Source organism: Erpetoichthys calabaricus, chromosome 9 (assembly GCF_900747795.2).
Source record: "Erpetoichthys calabaricus chromosome 9, fErpCal1.3, whole genome shotgun sequence".
Lineage (NCBI taxonomy): Eukaryota > Metazoa > Chordata > Cladistia > Polypteriformes > Polypteridae > Erpetoichthys > Erpetoichthys calabaricus.
In genome coordinates this window covers 110707875-110732395 of record NC_041402.2, presented here as the reverse complement: position 1 = coordinate 110732395, position 24521 = coordinate 110707875, and the positions used below count along the sequence as shown (strand labels likewise).

Here is a 24521-nt window from a genome sequence, read left to right as displayed (position 1 = left end):
ATATTTACCAGTTACCATATCCTCATAAGTTATGGTAAATACTGCAAAACCACATGTCTGAGATTTATATAAAAAAAAAAAAAAAAAAAAAGAAAAAGAAAATGCAACTAATATCACTATTAAACACAAGATTATACAATTAGAAGCAGATAGGGTTAAAGTAGGAAACTAGGTTAACTCTATGTCATAGTTTGTGGGACTTTTCTTGGCCCACCAGACCTGGGTTTAACAGCAACTGTGCCTGTGGCCTTCCATTTCCTGATTACATTCCTTACAGCTGAAACTGACAGTTTAAACCTCAGATAGCTTTTTATAGCCTTCCCCTAAACCATGATACTGAACAATCTTTGTTTTCAGATCTTTTGAGAGTTGCTTTTAGGATCCCATGCTGTCACTCTTCAGAGGAGAGTCAAAGGCAGTGATGGCGAACCTTTTTGAGACCAAGTGCCCGAACTGCAACCCAAAACCCACTTATTTATCGCAAAGTGCCAACACGACAGTTTAACCTGAAAACTGAGGTTTTAGTTTTGAAAAAACAACTCATACATTAACATCTTTTGTCTTAAAAGAAAAACACAATAACAGTTTTCAATGATACAAACAACTTTTTATTGAAAGGTAAAAACTTGCATTTGGCATGCTTTTGAACAATTAATGTGATTTTTGCTGTTGCGTGCTGATAATTTGTCTAACCTTGGTCCATACTTTGTAAGTTTGAGAGCAACACATGTAACACTCAGGTCATCTGTTAGTCTGTTTCTGGTGTCAGATTTGATATAATTCAAAGCTGAAAACAGCTGCTCACAAACACAAGATGATCCAGACAAAGTAAGGAAAGCAATCCCAAGTGCTTTCATTGACTTAAAATTATTTGGCAGAGAATTCCACATTTTAAGGATTTCATTTTCAGAACTAACTGTGCTGTCATTTGTCATCCCTTCTGTCTTCTCAAGTGTTTCACGCAGGTCTTCCCCATTAACCTTCGTTCCCGTTCCCTCTCTCTTTTTTTCCCCTTTCCATACTCCTCATGCTACTATTAGATATTACGGGGACGTAGGTCAGGTGTGGCGATTAGCAGCTCCTGGCAACAATTACAGATGCGAACGACTCCTCACCTGTGCACTTAAGAGAGGACCACCCGCATCATGAACCTCCTGGGAACTGCTCCGGGCGCACTACCAAGCCCCCCACTAAGCAGTGAGTGCGGCAATTATCTATTAAAACTGGCCTTTTCAATTTTGAGCTGTGGACCCGCTATATCACATCCCCTCCAAACTAGCTCCTCTCCAACCCAACCACGGGAATCACCTTTGCCACAGACTCAACAGGTTGCCGTCCGCACAGCACCCTCATGCTGCATGTGAGCTACCTGTCTTACCCTAGATAGGAGAGGGAAGAAGCGCTAACAATGGGCTGTTGGGCAGAGGGGCGGGTGATGTGAGAAATGTCCTCAGGCGCATGTGGAGAGGAGGAGGGGAGCAGCCCGGCCCTGCGTCACTCTGGCTTTCTAGTAACAAACTCTGTACTGGGGTGACGTTACGCGTGCCCACAGAGGGGGCTCTGAGTACCCACTCTGGCACACGTGCCATAGGTTCGCCACCACTGGTCAAAGGGAAGCACAACTTGCAACTGACCACCTTAAATACCTTTTCTCATGATTGGACACACCTGTCTATGAAGTTGAAGGCTTAACGAGCTAATCCAACCAATTTGGTTTTGCAAGTAATCAGTATTGAGCAGTTACATGCATTCAAACCAGCAAAATTACAAGGGTACCCACATTTTTGCACAGCCAGTTTTTCACATTTGATTTAATTTCATACAACTAAATACTGCTTCACTAAAAATCTTTGTTTGGAAAACACCCCAGTATTCAGATGTTCCTAGGAAATGAAAGACATACCACTGTTTTCTTTTTTGTTGAAAGTAGAATAAATTATTATGCACTCTGAGAGGGGTTCCCAAACTTTTTCATATGACTGTATGTAAACCCTTCACACATATTTTTAGGTAGTCTATGCACACTGGGGAGATTCTGAAGGACTAGAAAATGTCAAATCTTATCCCATTATATAAAAAGGGTGACTGGGCAGATCCAAGCAACTACAGGCCAGTAAGCTTAATATGCATCACAGGAAAATTAATGGTAGGAATTATTAAGGATAAGATTGAGTAGTACATGGCAAATATAGGAGCTTTCCTGAACAGTCAGCATGGGTTCAGAAAATGGAGGTCATGTTTTACTAACATGCTGGAATTCTATGAGGAGGCAACAAAAGGATATGATCAAAGTGGAGCATGTGATATTATTTATCTTGACTTTCAGAAAGCATCTGATAAGGTGCCACATGAGAGGTTGGGCATCAAGCTAAAAGAAGTGGGAGTTCAGGGTGATGTTTTTAGATGGATGCAGAATTGGCTCAGGCACAGGAAGCACAGGGTGATGGTGCGAGGAACCTTATCAGGATTGTCTTATGTTAAGAGTGGTGTTCCACAGTGTTCAGTGCTAGGGCCGCTGCTATTTTTAATACATACAGTATAAATGATTCAGATAGGATTATAAGCAAGAAGCTATTTAAGTTTGCAGATGACACCAATATAGGTGGATTGGCAGATAATTTGGAATCTGTTAAATCATTACAGAAGGACTTGGACAGCATACAAGGCTTGGGCAGATTTGTGCCAGATGAAATTTAACGTCAGTAAATGTAAAGTATTATGCTATCAATTTCCCGATAAAGTATTAAGAAGCTATTAAGAAGGCAAACAGAATGTTAGGTTATCTAGCATAATATGTGGAATACAAGTCCAAGGATGTTATGCTCAAGCTTTATAATACACTGGTGAGGCCTCATCTGGAGTACAGTACTGTGTGCAATTTTGGTCTCCAGGTAGTAAAAAGGACATTGCAGTGCTAGAAAAGGTCCAGAGAAGAGCGACTAGGTTCATGCCAGGGCTACATTCCAGGATGAATTATGAAGAAAGATTGAAAGAGCTGAGCCTTTTCAATTTAAGCAAAAAAAGATTAAGAGGTGACATGACTAAACTGTTTAAAATTATGAAGGGACTAAGTACAGTGCTGTGGTGGGCTGGCGCCCTGCCCGGGGTTTGTTTCCTGCCTTGCACCCTGTGTTGGCTGGGATTGGCTCCAGCAGACCCCCGTGACCCTGTAGTTAGGATATAGCGGGTTGGGATAATGGATGGATGGATTAGTACAGTGGATCAAGACTGTCATTTTAAAATGAGCTCATCAAGAACATGGGGACACAGTTGAAGTCTTGTTAAGGGTAAATTTCATACAAACACTGGGAAGTTTTTCTTTACACAGAGAACCACTGACACTTGGAATAAGCTACCAAGTAATGTGGTAGACACCCAGCAATGTTACTACAGTAAGGTAAAATATTTTAATGCTAAGGTGAAAGCTACAGCTGGCAAAATTAGTAAGAAATCCTTCTTCACTGAAATAACTTGAAAGACTCATAAGGTGTCTGATCCTAAGAGAAAATGGAGAGTTCATGAAGGAAAACTAAATTAACATTTCACTATGAAATGCTGAAGGGACATATGATTAAATATAATAAGACAGTCAATCTAGAGAGGCAGAAATCTGGGAATTTTTAGCTGTTGGAATATCTCCTAAAAAAGTCTACTGATGTAACATACTACCTCCCTCCATTGTTATTCCTGTTGAACCCTTCACTGAAAAGATTTACTTAAACTTCATACAATAATTTCTCAACTAAAGCCATTCACTTGTGTCCTTGACCCTGCTCCACTTTTTTTTTTTGGAAGAAGTCTCAGTTGCATTAATCAATAACGTACTTGACATAGTTAACTCTTTATTAGATATGGGGGACTTCCAGGATTCACTAAGGACTGTAGTTCTTGCTCCTCCTGCTCAAGAGAAATCATGTAGATTCCTTTGTCTTTGACAACTTCAGACATATTTCTTAACCTGTCTTTTTCAGGTAAAATTCTAGAAAAGTATTTTTTCTGCAATTAAATGACTAGTTGAATAAACATTCTATTCATTATAAGTTTCAATCAGGTTACAGAATAAATCATGGTATTATACCTACCAGGCCCGGTTCGGCCGGTCGTGCAAAGCGCGCATGCACGAAGGCGACCGAACATAGAGGGCGGCCATGGCCGCTGTCAACAAAACACAGGCACGGCGCAGGGCTCGTCTTTTCCCATCGAATGTCGGTAACTTGCTTCAAAGAAAAACGGGCAAGTCACAACATGTGAATTGTGGCAGGTAAAGTACGCAGCACATCAATCAAAAATTTTTGTACTGTTCAGTGTTTGTTTCTACAATCTTTGTTATTGTTAAAAGCGCAAGTTTAAATATAATTTTGGAAGTCGTTTTACCTGTAAATTGGGAGGTAAAGTATATTAAAGTATTACATATCTAGTTCATACGGTTTGGCATGAAGGGACTGTATTAATATAAATTAACTTGCAATATTTTTCCTTAACTTTAGCTTGAAGATGTCGGAAAGGAAAACAAAACGTCAATCTGGTGCCTTTTATAGGAAATGCAAGGCAGAAAAAGATAAACAAGAAGAAAAATTGTGAGATTCTATATTAAAATTTGTTAAATTGGATCAAGATAATCCTCAAAGCTCCAACTCTTGCTCAGCGACGGCTTCAAATTCACATGAAGCCCAATCCAACATAATTGCTTCTTCTGAAAATTCGCCAACTGTAAGTGTCCGGTCGGGCAGTTCTCCTGAATCTGAAGAAAACATAGAAATAGGAATTGAAAACACATCTTCGACCATATCGGCAAGAGTTGACCCAGATGACCCCTTTACGTGGCAGGGAAAATTAACAATTGTTTATTGGAATTACTTGTCGAAAAGGGACCTGCATTAGCTCAAGATAACATCAAATTTTGTACGGACAACAATGGAAAATCGTTCTCAGCTTCTCAATATTTCAGAGTTTTGCCAAATGGTGAAAAGGTTGAAAAAAAATGGTTGGTATATTCGTCCAAGGCAAACAGTACATTTTGTTATTGTTGCAAAGTTAATAAGAAAAGACGTTTTTTTCCGATTGGTGGCACTTAGCTACTCAATTATCCCGACAAGAATCAAGCATTGAACATATGCTAAATTATAAAAAATGGAATGAATTGAAAAAGAGACTTAATAAAAATTTAACTGTGGATTGTGAGCAGCAACGATATTTTGAGTCGGAGAAAAAACGATGGCTTGATATAATTACCAGAATTATTGTGATTGTTCAGTATTTAGCAGGGCAATGCTTAGCTTTTAGAGGCAATTCTGATATATTATATGAAAGGAATACAGTAATGGGAATTTCTTAAAAGCTATAGAAATGCTGGCGAAATTCTACTCAATTATTTCAAATTATATTAATAGTATACAAAAAAGTAAAAAATATAGTCACATGCCTCATTACCTTAGACATTCTTTCCAAAATGAAATTATTACGCTACTAGCTAACTCAATAAAAGCAAAAATTCAAGGCTTGGTAAAAAAAAAAGCAAAACACTTTTCAGTTATTTTAGACCGTACGCCAGATTTAAGTCACGTTGAACAAATTTTATTTGTTATCAGAATCGTTGATATGAGCGTATTTCCTGTTGAAATTAAAGAGTTATTCCTAGGGTTTTATCCTGTTTTGGATGCAACTGGAGAAGGATTGTATAATTATATTACCAATGAATTGTTAGTTAGTTGTGATTTAGATATACAAAACATACGTGGCCAGGGATATGATAATGGTTCCAATATGAAGGGAAAGAAAAGTGGTCTACAAAGTAGGCTTAAGAATGTTAATCCAAGAGCTATGTATATACCTTGTGCATCTCATTCATTAAATTTGGTGGTGAATGATGCAGCCAAGACAACATTTGAGATTGTTGGCTTCTTCAATATTAAGGAGGTAATAAAAAGTTTAAACATGCTAATAGAAGATGACTCCAGAGATATAGAAATTAAAGTTGCAACAAATTCTTTGCTGGGCAACGTGTCCACTATTAAGTTTATTTGTTCAATTTTGATATGGGATGATGTCCTTACAAATATTAATGTCACTAGTAAACTGCTACAATCTCCTAAGTCAACAATTAATGAATCTGTCAAGCTACTCAATAAAATGATCAATTTCCTAAATTCATCTAGATCTGATGCGGCCTTTAACAAATATATTGATGATGCTGCAGCATTAGTGACTAATCTTGATATTAACATGGAAAGAAAATTCGTTTTTTCGATTATGAATGCACTGATGAGCGGACCAAAGATCCAAAATTATTATTTAAAGTTGAATTTTACTTAACAATTGTGGATACTGCTTTGAATTCCATTCAAGAAAGGTTTAACTCCTTAAATGAATGTAACACATTATTTAAATTGCTAACTGAATTCAGGAATATGTCCGAAGATGACTTAAAAAAAAATCTTGTGCAGATTTTGATATTTCCTTACAAGTTTCTAATGGTGATTCAATATCTAGGGATGTTGATGGTGATGACTTGTATAATGAATTAATGAAGTACAAAATCATTAATGATGATATTACTGATCCTTTAAAAAATTTGGAATTTATTGAAGCAAATAATTTAATTTCATCATTTTCCAACTTTTCTGTAGCCTTAAGAATATATTTAACCCTGCCAATCACAGTTGCAACAGGCGAAAGAAGTTTTTTTAAACTAAAAATAATTAAATCTTACTTAAGATCGTGGATGTACCAAGAGAGATTGAGTAATTTAGGTTTAATTGCAATAGAGAAAGATTTGTCAGAATAAAATAACTTAGATGGCACTACTGACGAACTTGCAAGTAAGAAAGCAAGGAGAGTGCAATTTTAATTTAATATTTTATTTAGTGGAATAAATATAATACATGTAATTCAATAATAAACGCTTACTTTTCAAATAGTTTTACTATATATGCATATTCATATTTTGTTTTCCTATAAATATCTTTCAGAGGTGTGATATGAAGAAATAGACTTTTGCTAAATTTTGTCTTTTTCAAGAAAATTTAGTCTATAATCGGCGCTCGCTTTATATTCGGAATTTTACTGATGAATTAATTAAACCGATTCGTTAAATGCGTAAGTCAAGTTTTCTTATACCTACAAAGAAATTTTCTTTAATTCTTTTTGAAATTTTTAATTTTAAATACACTGGTTTATAAAACGAGTGAAGGTATTATAGGGTGAGGGGGCGGCTGAAATTAAATGGCATGATGGCGGCTTCGCCTCTAGAAGCAGGCCCGACACCTACACTGATTAAAGTAGTGAATGTTGTACAATTTAATGTTGACATAGACCACATATTTGTTCATGTTCTCCTAGTCCTAAGCGCAGCATTTGACACCAGAGACTGCAGTATTATTTGAAATTGCTTTATACAAAGGGAGGGTCTTTCTGGCAGTGTCTTAAATTTGTTTCAGTCTTATTTAACAAGTACAAGATTCTTTGTTAGTTATGGTGATTGTAGTTTGGGAATCCATGATATGGTATACAATGGACCAAAATGATTTATTCTGAGCCTGTTGTAATTTTCAGTACAAATACTCATATTAGGCCAAAGTATATAGAAGAACAAGGTGAACTACAGCTATACAGATGGCTTACAACTCTACTATCTATAGCATATGATGATGTTGACATTTTTTTGGCCTCTGTCTTACTTTGTATTTGTGAATGGATTAGATGCAAATTCCTCAAGCTAAATAAGGAAAAAAAAAAGAAATAATGGGAAATAGTGAAGGGCTTAGAAAGAAATTTGATCCCTTAGCATTAAAAGTCAAGAATAAAGAATAAAGAATTTAGGTGCAATCATGGACTCTGATCTAAACTTTAAATTGCACATTAACCATATTATTAGGATTGCATTTTTTTATTTAGGTAATATTGAAAAATTTAGATATCTTATAACATTGCAAGATGCTGAGATATTAATTCACAGTTTTATTTTCAGCTGACTAGTTGACTGTAATGCAGTTCTAACTGGACTACCTAACAAATTGGTTACAGTTCTGAAAGCAGAAGGAAAAATCTTAACCAGAAAAAGAAAATATGAGCACATCTTACTAGTCTTAGAATTGTTACGTTAGTTACCAGTGTCCTTTAGGACATTGCTTCTCCTCATTTCTGGCACTTTTTCCCCCATAGAAGTGTCTTCATTAAACACCAACAAAGGATTCCCCCTTGGTGAATTAAGCATGAACTTCAAAAGCTTGGAATGTAACGGGGTTACACTTTGGTGAATAAAGCATTATTGTTAAGAGAGTGTCCCCCTTGGTGAAGCAAGAGTGACTGTCACAGTGAGGGGAGGAACTGAACACAAACACATGAGCACTGAACAACTGCACGACCTACTCGAAAACCACTACCATTATGAACAATAACATCTTATGACCTATCTACTCCAGGTTGTGACCCACCCAGTAGTTGAGAGATACCACTTTAAAATTGATTTTAAAATGCTGTTAATGGTATAAAAACCTTTAAATAATCTTGCTCTTCCTATATTATGCCTGCCCCTCTACATTCCAAGTCATAACTTTAGATCTTCTAATAGTGGTTTGCTTTTTATTCCAAGCATTTAGCATAAAAAAATGGTGAGGCAGCCTTTTGCTGTACTGTACCAAAAATCTAGAATACATTACCAATACAGATACGTTAGTGTAACACCTTGGGGAAAAAGAAAAAAAAACCTACCTGATGAAAATACTGGGCAGCCACCTGTAACAGTTGAATGAAAGCTTTTGAGTTTTTTTGTTTTTTTTTTTAACACTATTTTTTTCTGTTCTCCTCAGCTATCTGACCTTATCATTGGACTGATCTTTAGAAACTTAAAAAATAAATCTGCATATAAGGACTCTATACTTTTCTTTTAATTATATATCTACCATATGTAAATGAATATTGATTTATTTTTGTATGTTATTTATTTGTATTCTTATCTACGTATTTTTGTTTTTTCTTTTTTTGCAACTGTTTGACATCTTGAGTTACAACCTGTGCATGAAAATGTGCTATAGAATGTTGCTATTGTTGTTTTACTTATACTTAGAAGAAAAATAAGTACCGTATTTTTCGCACCATAAGACGCACTTTTTTCCCCCCAAAAGAAGGTTGGAAATGTCTGTGCGTCTTATGGAGTGAATATTGCATCACAGACCATGATGTGTATTACCTGACAAAAGTCGACATCCAGGGGTAGAGGGCGACAAAACTCACTGTTACGTTACAGGCATTCCCTCTGTGCTTGGAGGAATGTTAGACTCATTGACTCGGCATCTAATCCTTGCGTGTGCGTGAGTTGCGAAATCTAAACAAATATAAACAAAGGCAAGATAGCATCTACATCTCATGAGGGAATGAAGCGAGTGCAGAAAACAAAATACTCAGTATTATCACTGAGTTGGACTCTGGACTCGATAGATTACCAGCCGCTGGACTACTTCAGGCTGTTCTTTCCTGAAGCTGCCTTTCAGCTACTGTCAGACGAGACAAACAGGTATGCAGAGCAATTTTTTGAATCGAGGGCTGTGCTTGCACCGCATTCTTATTTTTCAAACTGGAAACCCACAACAAAACACGAGATGAAGGGCTTTGTGGCATTACAAATATAGATGGGACTAGACTGGCGATATAACTTCAGGGAGCATTGGTCCAAACGTGCTTTGTCCCCGGGTGGCTTTGGACAGGTTATGTCGCGTGATGATAGGTATGTGATGCTGCAAAGTGATTGTGAGCAACTGAGCTTAATAAATTCTGACACTAGCGATGAGGAGTTCTTGGGGTTTCCATAAAACTAGAAGAGTGCTTGAACCTTAAAAGTCTCTCCTTATTTGTTAATGACAGTGATGATGTTTCTTAATACCGCTGTTGAATTTACATGGTTGAAATATTATTCGGCTATATTTTATTAAACATATTAGTGCACCATTTGGTTCAGAATGTTTTTTTTCTTGTTTTCCTCCTCTAAACCTAGGTGCGTCTAATGGTCAGGTGCGTCTTATGGTGCAAAAAATACGGTACATAATACTTAGAAGTATTATTTACTTATTTGGCTAATGCCTGTATCCAAGGTAATACAACAAGTGAGACACAAACGGTTGTATTTCTTTTGTGTTTAAATAATCGAGGTACAGTCTTGGTGGACTCATCATTATCAATGTTCAAACAGTGTTCAGAAGCCATTATGAAGACTAACAGAATGTTAGATGTGTAGAGTACAAGTCAAAGTAGGCCATACTTTAGTGCTTTAAAATGCACTAGTGAGGCCTCATCTGGAGTACTTTGTGCAGTTTTGATCTCCCAGCTGTTAAAAAAAACATAGAAGTACTAGGAAACGTCCAGAGTAGAGTAATAAGTCTGATTCAAAGACTGCAGGGTATGAGTTTTGAGGAAAGATTAAAAGAGTTGAAACTTTTCAGTTTAAACAAACAGAGATAATGCAACATGTTTATAATTATGAAAGAAACTAGTATAGGGCAGAGGTTCCCAGCATATTTTTCACTTGTATACCCTTTAGCAGCTTACTTCCTTAAATAGTACTCTTAATATTAGCAAAATGTTTGTAATTCATATGAATGTTGTTACTAAAAATGTATACATTGTAACTGGAAGTAAATGGGCCAATGGTGGGATAACTAAACAAAGTAATAAGGTTAACAAATACTGCATATATTCAAAAATATAAAGTTACAATAAAAACATGTTTAATTTCTAAATAAATTAATATTACTAAAAACTTTGCCTGAAAATGATTTTTTTAATAAAACACAAAGATAAAGCCCTCTCTTTCAGCTTTGTATTTGCTAATGGCAACAGAAATTTAAGTGTCTTGTCGGTCAACTTTTCATATTCTCAGCTGATGTCTACCAAAAGCTAATTAGGAAGAGGAAGATCTCTTTTTCTAAAGGACAGAAAATATTAATCCAAGATTTTTTAATGTCATATTTTGTGTTTTTTTATTTATTGTCTTTCATCTATATATGCTTGCATATATCCATCTTCTATTTTCCTTATGTTATAAATAAATGGTATTATTTTGTTTATTTCAACAGCCATGTTTTGAACCACAAAAAAATGTACCTGTTTATATACACTTTTGCAGATTTTGTAATTAACAAAGTTCATTGTTCAGAAACTGTACAGATCCCTCCATATTTCTAGCATCCCAGATGGAGGATGAAACACATATCCTACACTCTCATTACCCACATTAATTTACCATCCCTGGGATGGAAAAGTTAAATCCCTCTCATTCCTACAACAGCAGCTTATTTAGTGTTATTCACTTGGGTACTTATTACAAATAATGGCTTCAATAACGTGAATGTTAACAATAAATAAATAAACAAAATAAACATATTCATTTCATCCTAACATGCACTTAATAAATGCTTACCATATCCAAAAATAATTTAGCATAGGCAGCTTGTCATTTTTGGAGTAATACAAGGAAACATAGAAAAACTTGGGCAAGCTGCAGTCTGTAAAAAATGCAGTACTTATTTATAAAGAAAACAAACTTTACAGATTGCAGTTATCATTGGTTTAAAGAGGGTAAAATGCTCATCATACTTTATTAACACTGGTGGAAAGTAACACATTACATTTACTTTCATTACTGTACTTGAGTAGATTTTGTAAGAAATTGTACTATTTAAAGTATTTTAAAATACAGATGCTTTTACTCCTTAGAAAGTATATTTATTTAGTAATGATGCTACTCTGCTACATTTTCAATGCAAGTTGCTACAGAGTATAATTGATTGCTTATGATTAAAATGCGGTGGCATGGTGGTAGCGCTGCTGCCTCGCAGTTAGGAGACCCGGGTTCACTTCCCGGGTCCTCACTGTGTGGAGTTTGCATGTTCTCCCCATGTCTGCGTGGGTTTCCTCCCGGGTACTCCGGTTTCCTCCCACAGTCCAAAGACATGCAGGTTAGGTGGATTGGCGATTCTAAATTGGCCCTAGTGTGTGCTTGGTGTGTGGGTGTGTTTGTGTGTGTCCTGCAGTGGGTTGGCACCCCTGCCCAGGATTGGTTCCTGCCTTGCCTGTGTTGGCTGGGATTGGCTCCAGCAGACCCCCGTGACCCTGTGTTTGGATTCAGCGGGTTGGAAAATGGATGGATGGATGGATGATTAAAATGCCCATTTGTTAGGGATGGGGGGTTGATTTGTTTTCAACCCTATTTTTGTAAAAATTGATTTATTTGTATGGAATGTTGTGTGATTTCAATAAAATAAAAAAAGCCCATTTGCAAAGATCAATTAAAGTAAGTTGTTGGTCACAATAATAGAATGTTAAGTGTTTTTGTAAATGATAAAATGGCTGCTCTCCAGTTATGTCAGTTGGTACATCTTAGTATATCATAGTATAATAGCTCAATGTAGTAGACAAATGGCCAAAAACTGAAAGTGTGCTGTTAAAGACCATAAATTTCATGTGCCACGTCTTTGTTTTCTGCACGTGGAGAAACCTGAAAATTGGAATACACATTTAAAGCTTTCAGTATAGTTGCAAAAGGAGCACCACTCTTTATAATGTAGAAACTTGATGTTCCTGGCTAACCTAGCAGAGCCAGTCAGTCTCAAGGACATAAAACAAAGAACTTTTATTATGCGTGTGAACTCTGTCTATGTGAACTCTTCCTCAAACCCACAAGAACACATGGAAGTTAAGCTTATTTCTTAAACTAGCAGTTTGTTTAAAACATGTAGCATAAATGATAAAAACCATAATTGTTGGTATTTGAAAGATACTGCAGCAAAACTTTAATAGCCAAACAGAGGCAGATTAACAGGTACAGAAGCCAAAGTTGTACCTGTCTATTGTAGTAGTGATGACGATGTATAAAAGGTAAGACACCTCACTGCCATTAATTAAAGGTAAGATCGTTCAGTACACTTACAGTAATAGGGTCAAAAACCACTTAGATTCCTCTATAACTCACCAACACTTATCAAGTTCAGGGATTCCAACTAACAAATGCTGTGCACTGCAATAAAAAAAATAAGTCTCGAGAAAGTAGTTGACAATTTAAAAACAAGGAATACTATGTACTGTGTGTATCTTAGGGTATAAAACTGGTAAGAAACCAGCAATTCATATTGTTATTTTTAGTTTATTTTTATACAGTAATTACATCTCAGTTATTAAAAGAAAAGGGCCCAACAAAATCTGCATTGGGCCACATTACATGTAAATCCACCACAGTAGCCGAGTTATTGTTGCAACTTAGTGTCCAGTTGTCTAAAAAGGATTAATGCATAAGTGAGATGCACTTAGCAAATACAACAGCTGTGTTGTCTTAAAAGTGATTTAATTTTGACACCACACATAACCTGCAACTGACACAAAATGTTGAATTTCTCTAAGCTCATATTTCAAGTAATAATTGACAAAAAGGCAGGGCCTGAAGACATGCACTTCAGATAAGCAGAAGTCGACATCCCTTTTTGTTTGATAAAATTTCTTCTCCAAATTCATGTTTGTATTTTTCTTTTAGTACTTTTATGAATCTGGGTTTTTCAGATTTGCTCCTACAGTATATGGCTGTTGCTATGCTGATTCTACTTGCCCAGTGTCAGCACTATTAAAACCTCTTGTGCTATCTAGATATAAATACCACTTTAATGTGTTTTTCCTCCTATTGCAAATTTTATTTGCAAAACTTTAAGCTTTTCTTTGCTCCCCACTGATGTCTCTGCTGCCTCAAATGATGGTTTGTAATTGATGACTACGGATTTCATTGTTTCTGATTTGTTGCTTACTGCACCTTTGCTAGGAATGCACATAATAATTACAGCTTGAAATGTTACTGCCATATACAGGACACCATGTTGTAAGTCTGTAAAAGGTATCATGTCCTGATGAGCTGAATGACTTCAGGCCTGTTGACCTGACATCATATGTGATGAAGACCATGGAGCGGCTGCTGCTTCACCACCTGAGGCCACAGGTCCGCCACTCTCTTGACCCTCTGCAGTTCACATACCAGGAGAAGTTCGGAGCGGAGGATGCCATCATCTACATGCTACACCGATCCCTCTCCCACTTGGACAGAGGCAGTGGTGCAGTAAGAATTATGTTTCTGGACTTCTCTAGTGCCTTCAACACCATCCAACCTCTGTTCCTTAGGGACAAGCTGACAGAGATGGGAGTAGATTCATGCCTGGTGGCATGGATTGTGAACTTACAGACAGACCTCAGTATGTGCGTCTCGGGAACTGCAGGTCTGACATTGTGGTCAGCAGCACAGGAGCGCCGCAAGGGACTGTGCTTTCTCCGGTCCTGTTCAGCCTATATACATTGGACTTCCAATACAACTCGGAGTCCTGCCATGTGCAAAAGTTCACTGACGACACTGCTATTGTGGGCTACATCAGGAGTGGGCAGGAGGAGGAGTATAGGAACCTAATCAAGGACTTTGTTAAATGGTGCAAATCAGACCACCTACAACTGAACACCAGCAAAACCAAAGAGCTAGTGGTGGATTTTAGGAGGCCCAGACCCCTCACGGACCCCATGATTATCAGTGGTGACTGTGTGCAGAGGGTATAGACCTATAAATACCTGGGAGTGCAGCTGGATGATAAACTGGACTGGACTGCCAATACTGATGCTCTGTGCAAGAGAGGACAGAGCCAGCTATACTTCCTTAGAAGGCTGGCGTCCTTCAACATCTGCAATAAGATGTTGCACATGTTCTATCAGACGGTTGTGGCGAGCGCCCTCTTCTACGAGGTGGTGTGCTGGGGAGGCAGCATAAAGAACAGGGATGCCTCATGCCTGGACAAACTGGTGAGGAAGGCAGGCTCTATTGTAGGCACGGAGCTGGACAGTTTGACATCTGTGGCAGAGCGACGGGCGCTGAGCAGGCTCCTGTCAATCATAGAGAATCCACTGCATCCATTGAACAGTATCATCTACAGACAGAGGAGCAGCTTCAGTGACAGACTGCTGTCACTGTCCTGCTCCACTGACACACTGAGGAAAGCGTTCCTCCCCCACACTATGCGACTCTTCAATTCCACGGGGGGTAAACGTTAACATTATACAATGTTACAGTAATCCCTCGCTACTTCGCGGTTCACTTTTCGCGGATTCACGACTTCGCTGATTTTATATGTAAGCATATCTAAATTCATAACGCGGATCTTTTGCTGCTTCGCGGGTTTCTGCGGACAATGGGTCTTTTTACTTGCTTCCTCAGTTGGTTTGCCCAGTTGATTTCATACAAGAGATGCTATTGGCGGATGGCTGAGAAGCTACCCAATCAGAGCACGCAGTTAAGTTCCTGTGTGCTGCTGATTGGCTCAGCGACGGAGTGTTGCATTAACCAGGAAGTCTCATCTCACTCATTCATCATTAACGTGCTAATGCTTCAGGGGCCCTGTCCAAGCACCAACAGAAGATGCAAATGATTGCAGAAAAGGTAAAAGTTTTGGATATGTTGAAGGAAGGGAACAGCTACACCGCTGCAGGACATCGATTCTTTTTATTTAAAAAGGAGGAAAAGCATATAAGATCTACGGCCGCAGTGTCCTTTAACCAGGGTGCAAAACGAGTTGCAAGTGGACGTGATAAGGCAGTAGTCTGGATGGAACCTGCTTTAGGAATCTTTGCAACAAGGTCGACGACGTCATGACCGCCTACAAGCTGCTACGTGTACTTCGCTATACAGTAAGTGTAAACTTATCTACCGATTTCATATTGCTTAGCAGTTGTCCCTGTTTTTAATAGAGTAAATGGTGGGTTGTAAACAATACAGGGAGGGTTTAAAAACGTCCAAATACACGTTAAATAATTAAATAAATATAGTGTCCCTACTTCGCGGAAATTCAGTTATCGCGGTCGGCCTTGGAACCTATCTCCCGCGATAAGTGAGGGATTACTGTACTTACTGTTACACTTGCCTCGCACTCTCCACCTTACATTTTTTAACTTGCACTGCATTTTTATCACTCTTTAATTAATATTGTTTTTATCAGTATGCTGCTAGAGTATGTGAATTTCCCCTTGGGGATTAATGAAGTATCTATCTATCTATCTATCTATCTATCTATCTATCTATCTATCTATCTATCTATCTATCTATCTATCTATCTATCTATCTATCTATGTGTATATATTTTATAAATACAGTAATCCCTCCTCCATCGCGGGGGTTGCGTTCCAGAGCCACCCGCGAAATAAGAAAATCCACGAAGTAGAAACCATATGTTTATATGGTTATTTTTAGATTGTCATGCTTGGGTCACAGATTTGCGTAGAAACACAGGAGGTTGTAGAGAGACAGGAATGTTATTCAAACACTGCAAACAAACATTTGTCTCTTTTTCAAAAGTTTAAACTGTGCTCCATGACAAGACAGAGATGACAGTTCTGTCTCACAATTAAAAGAATGCAAACATATCTTCCTCTTCAAAGGAGTGCGTGTCAGGAGCACAGAATGTCACATAGATAGAGAAAACAATCTCTAGCAAACAAATCAATAGGGCTGTTTGGCTTTTAAGTATGCGAAGCACCGCTGCACAAAGCTGTTGAAGGCGGCAGCTCACACCCCCTCCGTCAGGAGCAGGGAGAGAGAGAGAGAGACAGAGTTTGTTTTTCAGTCAAAAATCAATACGTGCCCTTCGAGCTTTTAAGTATGCGAAGCACCCGTTTCAGGAAGCAGCTGCACAAAAGATAGCAACGTGAAGATAATCTTTCAGCATTTTTAGACGAGCGTCCGTATCGTCTAAGTGTGCGAACAGCCCCCCCCTGCTCAATCCCCATACGTCAGGATCAGAGAAAGTCTGTGCAAGAGAGAGATAGAGAAAAGTAAGCAATCTAGCTTCTCAGCCATCTGCCAATAGCGTCCCTTGTATGAAATCAACTGGGCAAACCAACTGAGGAAGCATGTACCAGAAATTAAAAGACCCATTGTCCGCAGAAATCCGCGAACCAGCAAAAAATCCGCGATATATATTTAAATATGCTTACATATAAAATCCGCGATGGAGTGAAGCCGCGAAAGGCGAAGCACGATATAGCGAGGGATCACTGTATGACTTTTGGTAAATAAATGCATATGATTTTGCAAATCACAACACATATAGCTGAAAGTATTTACTAATTTAGGTTATTTTTTCTTAAAGTAACTAAATTGTAGTTGAGCAATTATTTCAGATTGTACTTTTTTAGTTTTACTTGAGTAGTTTCCGTGTCTGTTACTTTTATGTTTACTTCACTAAACTTTTGCCTAATTAACAATACTTCTACTTGAGTAGGATTTTTTAGTACTCTTTTCACCTTTGTTTATTAAAGAAGCAACTCTTTATCCATATTTTACATTAACGCTCTAGGAAATAAAAAGACAGTAAAGATAATATTATGATGAAAACAAATTGCACTTACATTTAATGTCCATTGCATTTCGTTTCTGAGTTGATTTCAGCTTTACAGTTCTAGTAACATCTCTACCTTCTGTAGCTCTCTGGAGAATTCTGAGAACCTCTGCATTCTGTAGAATTAAATTTTATAAAGTTTATTCGTAATAACCATGTGACTAAATTTATTTTGTCTCTTTACAGGAAAAAATAGCATATATATTTACCAAATTCTGGGACTCTCCTCACTGAATAATAGTAAAAGCAAATTAGAACCTGCCTATAAAGTAGTGTCAACGGCTGTACTCTGAGCCTCTCCTGGATGTGTGTGCTTCTCACCCTGTTTCTAAGAGAGAGCCCAGCCACCCAGCGCAAACAGTTCATTTTGGCCACTTGTACCTGCAAACTCATTCTTTTGATCATTACCCAAAGCTCTTGACCACCCTGAGATGAGACAGGGAGCTGTCACTTACTCTGCCATATACTGTTAGGTCCATAAATATTTGGACAGAGACAACTTTTTTCTAATTTTGTTTCTGTACATTACCACAATGAATTTTAAATGAAACAACTCAGATGCAGTTGAAGTGCAGACTTTCAGCTTTAATTCAGGGGGGTGAACAAAACGATTGCATAAAAATGTGAGGCAACTAAAGCATTTTTTTAACACAATCCCTTCATTTCAGGGGCTCAAAAGTAATTGAACAATTGACTCAAAAGATATTTCATGGGCAGGTGTGGGCAAGTCCGTCGTTATGTCATTATCAATTAAGCAGATAAAAGGCCTGGAGTTGATCTGAGGTGTGGTGCTTGCATGTGGAAGGTTTTGCTGTGACCAGATAACATGCGGTGAAACATACGGTGAAAGAAGCCGTCCTGAAGCTGCGAAAACAGAAAAAAACCCATCCGAGAAATTGCTACAACATTACGAGTGGCAAAATCTACAGTTTGGTACATCCTGAGAAAGAAAGCAAGCACTGGTGAACTCAGCAATGCAAAAAGACCTGGACGTCCACGGAAGACAACAGTGGTGGATGATCGCAGAGTCATTTCCATGGTGAAGAGAAACCCCTTCACAATAGCCAACCAAGTGAACAACACTCTCCAGTGGGTAGGCGTATCGATATCCAAGTCTACCATAAAGAGAAGACTGCATGGAAGTAAATACAGAGGGTGCACTGCAAGGTCCAAGCCACTCATAAGCCTCAAGAATAGAAAGTCTAGATTGGACTTTGCTACAGAACATCTAAAAAAGTCAGCACAGTTCTGGAAAAACATTCTTTTGAACAGATGAAACCAAGATCAACCTCTACCAGAATGATGGCAAGAAAAAAGTATGGAGAAGGCGTGGAACAGCTCATTATCCAAAGCATACCACATCATCTGTAAAACACGATGGAGGCAGTATGATGGCTTGGGCGTGCATGGCTGCCAGTGGCACTGGGACACTAGTGTTTATTGATGATGTGACACAGGACAGAAGCACACAAATGAATTCTGAGGTGTTCAGAGACATACTGTCTGCTCAAATCCAGCTAAATGCAGTCAAATTGATTGGGCAGTGTTTCATGATACAGATGGACAATGACCCAAAACATACAGCCAAAGCAACCCAGGAGTTTATTAAAGCAAAGAAGTGGAAAATTCTTGAATGGCCAAGTCAGTCACCTGATCTTAACCCAATTGAGCATGCATTGCACTTGTTGAAGACTAAACTCAGACAGAAAGGCCCACAAACAAACAGCAACTGAAAGCCGCTGCAGTAAAGGCCTGGCAGAGCATTAAAAAGGAGGAAACCCAGCATCTGGTGATGTCCACGAGTACAAGACTTCAGGCTTTCATTGCCAGCAAAGGGTTTTCAACCAAGTATTAAAAATTAACATTTTATTTCCAGTTATTTAATTTGTCCAATTACTTTTGAGCCCCTGAAATGAAGGGATTGTGTTAAAAAAATGCTTTAGTTGCCTCACATTTTTATGCAATCATTTTGTTCACCCCACTGAATTAAAGCTGAAAGTCTACACTTCAACTGCATCTGAGTTGTTTCATTTAAAATTCATTGTGGTAATGTACAGAACCAAAATTAGAAAAAAGTTGTCTCTGGTCAAATATTTATGGACCTAACTGTACATGTTTAAAAATATTAGATTGGCTTAAATGTTAAATCTAAATTGGTTTAGAACAATATTGCACAGATGTACAGTACATTTTAAAAAATGTAATCACTTTTATTATTAACGTTTTACTAAACTCTAACGTGATGTAAACATTGTAATTATATTGCATATTTCGTTTCAAAAAATGTAAACGAAAAACTATTTTCAATTAACACAAATCTTAATTATTTTAATTTTGTCGACATGTTAAATGGTTCCCACAGACCCAAACACAACGTAAATGTTATTATATTTCACAGAAATGATCTGTATTGTTTAGTTTGATGTATGACACAACATGAATGCAGAAACCCTCTGAACTTCACAATGATGTGTATTATTTGGTTTGATGTACTGTTTTTCCTTCTCATTTTTATCATTTTTGAACGGGTCCTTGACCCAACGTTACTTTCCGGGCTTTGCCAAGACATTCCAAAAGTAATTTTACGAAGTCAGTCCTGAAATGGCGGTGATGTCACTTCCGGGTCTGTAACTGTGGGTCTACAACTGCAGTGATGTATGGTGCTGTGGCTCTGCAAGTGGATATTATTGTCTTGAGCTGGTGACCAAGGAGGCAAAGAACTAAACTTTTTAGACTTTTTAGAAATCAATTTCACTTTTATCTAATATTCTTCAGGCCAAATACAGGCTAATGATTTTGGTTGTGCACTAACAATAACATGATTAGGAAAAATATAAGGTGAATCAGAAATTACCTGAACAATACAAATCATTCAAATTTTCAGTTTGCCTAAAATTGTCTAACACTGTTTTCCAAACAGTCCATGTTTACCACTAACTCTATGTTAACTAAATATACTGTATTTAATATGTTAAACTATCTTTACTATTGGTAAGTTAAAAGTATTACAGGCTGCACAGCATGAAAATACGCCCTCAACAGACAGTGAATAATTAAAACTTCCATTTCTAGAACCAGCTTAATAAGGCTGATCGTGTTACTGACATCAGTGAAGATCAAGGATGCCAGCTCTTCACAATATAATGAATGGGAATACTTCTATTTAAACATTACTGGTACTGACTGGAGACTAAGACATACTGACATGCTGACATCATCATTGCAAATGAAAGAGAAGCAGCTGAGAGTTTTTGTGTTCTGTGGTGTGAGAGTTAACCAAAAATGCATTTTATTCCTAAAAAGTTTGTCTTTTGGTGTCCACTAAGGAACTATATTGGAATGTTTAGAGTTTTTTTCCCTTTAGACAGGTTTTCTGCTTTTTTTCACCTGCATAGGTGCAAAACCAGTGAGTGTCTGGGGGAGTGTTTGGAAAAATTACTTGTTACTTGTACTTGTTCTTGTTATTTTTATTAAAACTAGCATCAGCGAGGCAGTGCATCTCTGTAAGTAAATTGCCAGATTTTTAGTGACCAATAGTTATAACTAAGAGAAACAATGATTCCTTAGTGGAAGAAAAAAAGGCAGTGGCTGACTTCAAAGCGTTAAGGACAGTGGTATGTAGGCAGGTGACTAGTGTTAAGGCGCCGATCAGGTTGAAGTAGCAGCATGAACAGACAAGACAGTAAGTAATTAACTAGCTGCGGAGAGTCAGTAAATGAGTTTTTTCAGACTGAATATTTCTTAGAGGTCAGGAAAGTAGTGCGGTTAAGAGAGCAACACAAAGGAATACAAAGTGTGTGAGTGCAGGACTTTTAAGTCAAGAATAAGAGTGCAAAACTAGGAGAGCAGGCAAAGAAAAGTAAACCTCACAGAAGGGCAAATAGCAACTAGTCAAGAGGGAATAACTAAAGCAATTCTTTAATCTAATCCTTTTGACCTAAATTTGTAAGGTTTACCATTTCAGTTAAATCACTTCATTTAAATAAAAAAGGAGCAGTTTAGTACTCCAATGTCAAATTTTAATAATGAGGCCAGAGCAACGCAAGTCCTATTGAATGTTGGACTTTTTAAAGGATGGCTTGAAGAAGTTAATCTTTTATAAGGGCTACATCTGCAGGAGAAGCCAGCTGATCTAGCATCTTGAGCTCAGGGTCGCTGAACTGGAGGAGTAGTTTGCTAGCCTACGATGTAGTAGAGAATTGGCAGATCTGGCCCAGATGTCCTTTAGAGAGATTATATGCACCCCTAAAGTTGGTTCTGGAGAAGAGTCCAGACCAGACAGGTAGAGATAGGTGGGTCACAATCACAAAGAGTGAGGTAAAGGATGCACAATGTCTTGGGGCATCAACCCTAGAACTGGAAGGGTCAGACACTTTTCAGGTCCTTGCGGAGATGGATGTTGTCTCTAAAGAATTCTGAGGTGTTAGACAGGCATGAGGAGCCCCAATGAGCCACCTCAAAACTAGTTCCTGGAACTCAATCATTAGGGGTATTGAAGCACAGGTTTGCTCCAGAGACAGAGAGTTTCACATGGTGTGGTACCTTCTGGGTGTACAGGTGGCAGACCACCCAGGAATAAATAAGAGTAGTTTGAAAGTAAAAGAACTGTCAAGAAGGATGAGAAATGCATCAGGAATAGTAAAGGAGAATTAAAAAATACAGTGAAATAGCAGAGACTCTGGACTTGCATAGATAACCTCCCAACAGTAAAAGGGACTACTAAGGAGGCAGTAAGCGATTTAGAAATTGCAGCGGAAGAAGTACTACTTAGATTAAATAGGCTGAAATCAAACAAATCACCAGGACCAGATAATATTTACCCTCAAGTTGTTAAGGAGGTTAGGCAGTACACATATAAACCCTTAAAACATATTTTTAGGAAGTCACTGCGCACTGGAGAAATTTCCAAGGACTAGAAAATGGCAAATATTATTCCTTTATATAAAAAGGGTGACTGGGCGGATCCAAGCAACTATAGGCCTGTAAGGTTAACGTGCATCACAGGTAAATTAATGGAAGGAACTATTAAGGGTAAGACTGAGCAACACATGGCAAGAACTGGAACTTTACTGAAAAGTCAGCATGGGTTCAGAAGAGGGAGGTCACCTTTTTATCAACATGCTGAAATTCTATTAGGAAGCAACAAAAGGATATGATCAAAGTGGAACATATGATATTATTTATCTAGACTTTCAGAAAGCATTTGATAAGGTGCCACAGGAGAGGGTGGCCATTAAACTAAAAGAAGTGGGAGTTCAGGGTGTTGCTTGTAGATGGATGCAAAATTGGCTCAGACACAGGAAACAGTGGGTTATGGTTCAAGGAACCCCTTTAAAATTGGCTGATATTAACAGTGGTGTTCAAAAGGGGTCAGTAGTAGGGCCATGCTATTTTCAATTTACATAAATGATTTGGATAGGAATATAAGTAAGAAGCTGATTAAATTTGAAGATGATACCAAGATAGGTGGATTGGCAGACAATCTAGAATATGTTGAATCATTACAGAGGGAGTTGGACAGCATACAGGCTTGGGCAGATTTGGGGAAGATGAAATTTAATGTAAGTAAATGTAAAGTATTATATAAAGGAAATAAAAATTTTAGGTTTAAATACACAATAGGAGGTCTTGTTGTGGCATGAAATTTTGTATATAAGTTGATAATATTTTGTGCGTGTTTTTTTGTGACTCAGACAATGCAAGTGTAGCATTAGTGTTTCAGGATTTCATTGATGAGAACACCTATACTTTCATGTCTAACTAAATAACCAACCTTCCTGAGTCCTTTAGGACTGAGTCAGGATTTTAATTTTATTGCAGGTTTGGGGTTGCCTCATACCTGTTAGGTAAGCGATTCTCTGCAGGACAGGAAGGCCACCTAGCTGGAATGCTTGAACTCAATAAATGGTTTTGGGAGCAGGAATGAAATACATTGTGTACCCTCCATTAGTGTGAAGTATGGCTGTTATGGGATTTGGATTGGTTTTGAATCAGAAGCCATTCTGTACCACAGAACTCTATTGGCCTTATGATTTGGACAGAGAATGTATAAATTTGGTCGCTTTACCCCGACTTCTCTCATTCACACTATGGCTAAAAGAAGACCACACTGAGAAGCACAACTCGGGAGGCATATACAGTAATCCCTCCTCCATCGCGGGGGTTGCGTTCCAGAGCCACCCGCGAAATAGGAAAATCCGCGAAGTAGAAACCATATGTTTATATGGTTATTTTTAGAATGTCATGCTTGGGTCACAGATTTGCGCAGAAACACAGGAGGTTGTAGAGAGACAGGAACGTTATTCAAACACTGCAAACAAACATTTGTCTCTTTTTCAAAAGTTTAAACTGTGCTCCATGACAAGACAGAGATGACAGTTCTGTCTCACAATTAAAAGAATGCAAACATATCTTCCTTTTCAAAGGAGTGCAAAGCAAGCAGTCAAAAAAAAAATCAATAGGGCTTTTTGGCTTTTAAGTATGCGAAGCACCGCCGGTACAAAGCTGTTGAAGGCGGCAGCTCACACCCCCTCTGTCAGGAGCAGGAAGAGAGATAGAGAGAGATAGAGAGAGACAGATAAAAAAAATCAATACATGCCCTTTGAGCTTTTAAGTATGCGAAGCTCCGTGCAGCATGTCCTTCAGGAAGCAGCTGCACACAGCCCCCCTGCTCACACCCCCCTACGTCAGCGCAAGAGAGAGAGAGAGAGAGAGAGAGAGAGAAAGTAAGCTGGATAGCTTCTCAGCCATCTGCCAATAGCGTCCCTTGTATGAAATCAACTGGGCAAACCAACTGAGGAAGCATTGTACCAGAAATTAAAAGACCTATTGTCCGCAGAAACCCGCGAAGCAGTGAAAAATCCGCGATATATATTTAAATATGCTTACATATAAAATCCGCGATGGAGTGAAGCCGCAAAAGGCGAAGCGCGATATAGCGAGGGATCACTGTAGAGAAAGGCATGGGGTCTGTTCTGAAGAAAGCTGACTTAACTAGAGACATATAAGTAACAACAAGTGTGAGTGCCACTTGAAACTACCCATCACCATTTATCAGGTTGTAAGGTTGCCAATATTCGCATGTACTCTTCTTATTGATAATATTTTATGATATTATCAGCA

At 38.0% G+C, this 24521-nt stretch overlaps 1 protein-coding gene across 1 annotated transcript in view; it reads right to left on the bottom strand.

Annotated features, from left to right (window-relative positions):
* Nucleotides 1-24521, bottom strand: part of ankrd27 (ankyrin repeat domain 27 (VPS9 domain)) — a 494306-nt gene that overhangs the window by 15372 nt on the left and 454413 nt on the right. The window contains exon 22 of the mRNA XM_051932226.1: nt 17410-17515. Within this exon, the coding sequence (XP_051788186.1) occupies nt 17410-17515 (106 nt within the window). The remainder of the gene's footprint in view (nt 1-17409; nt 17516-24521) is intronic.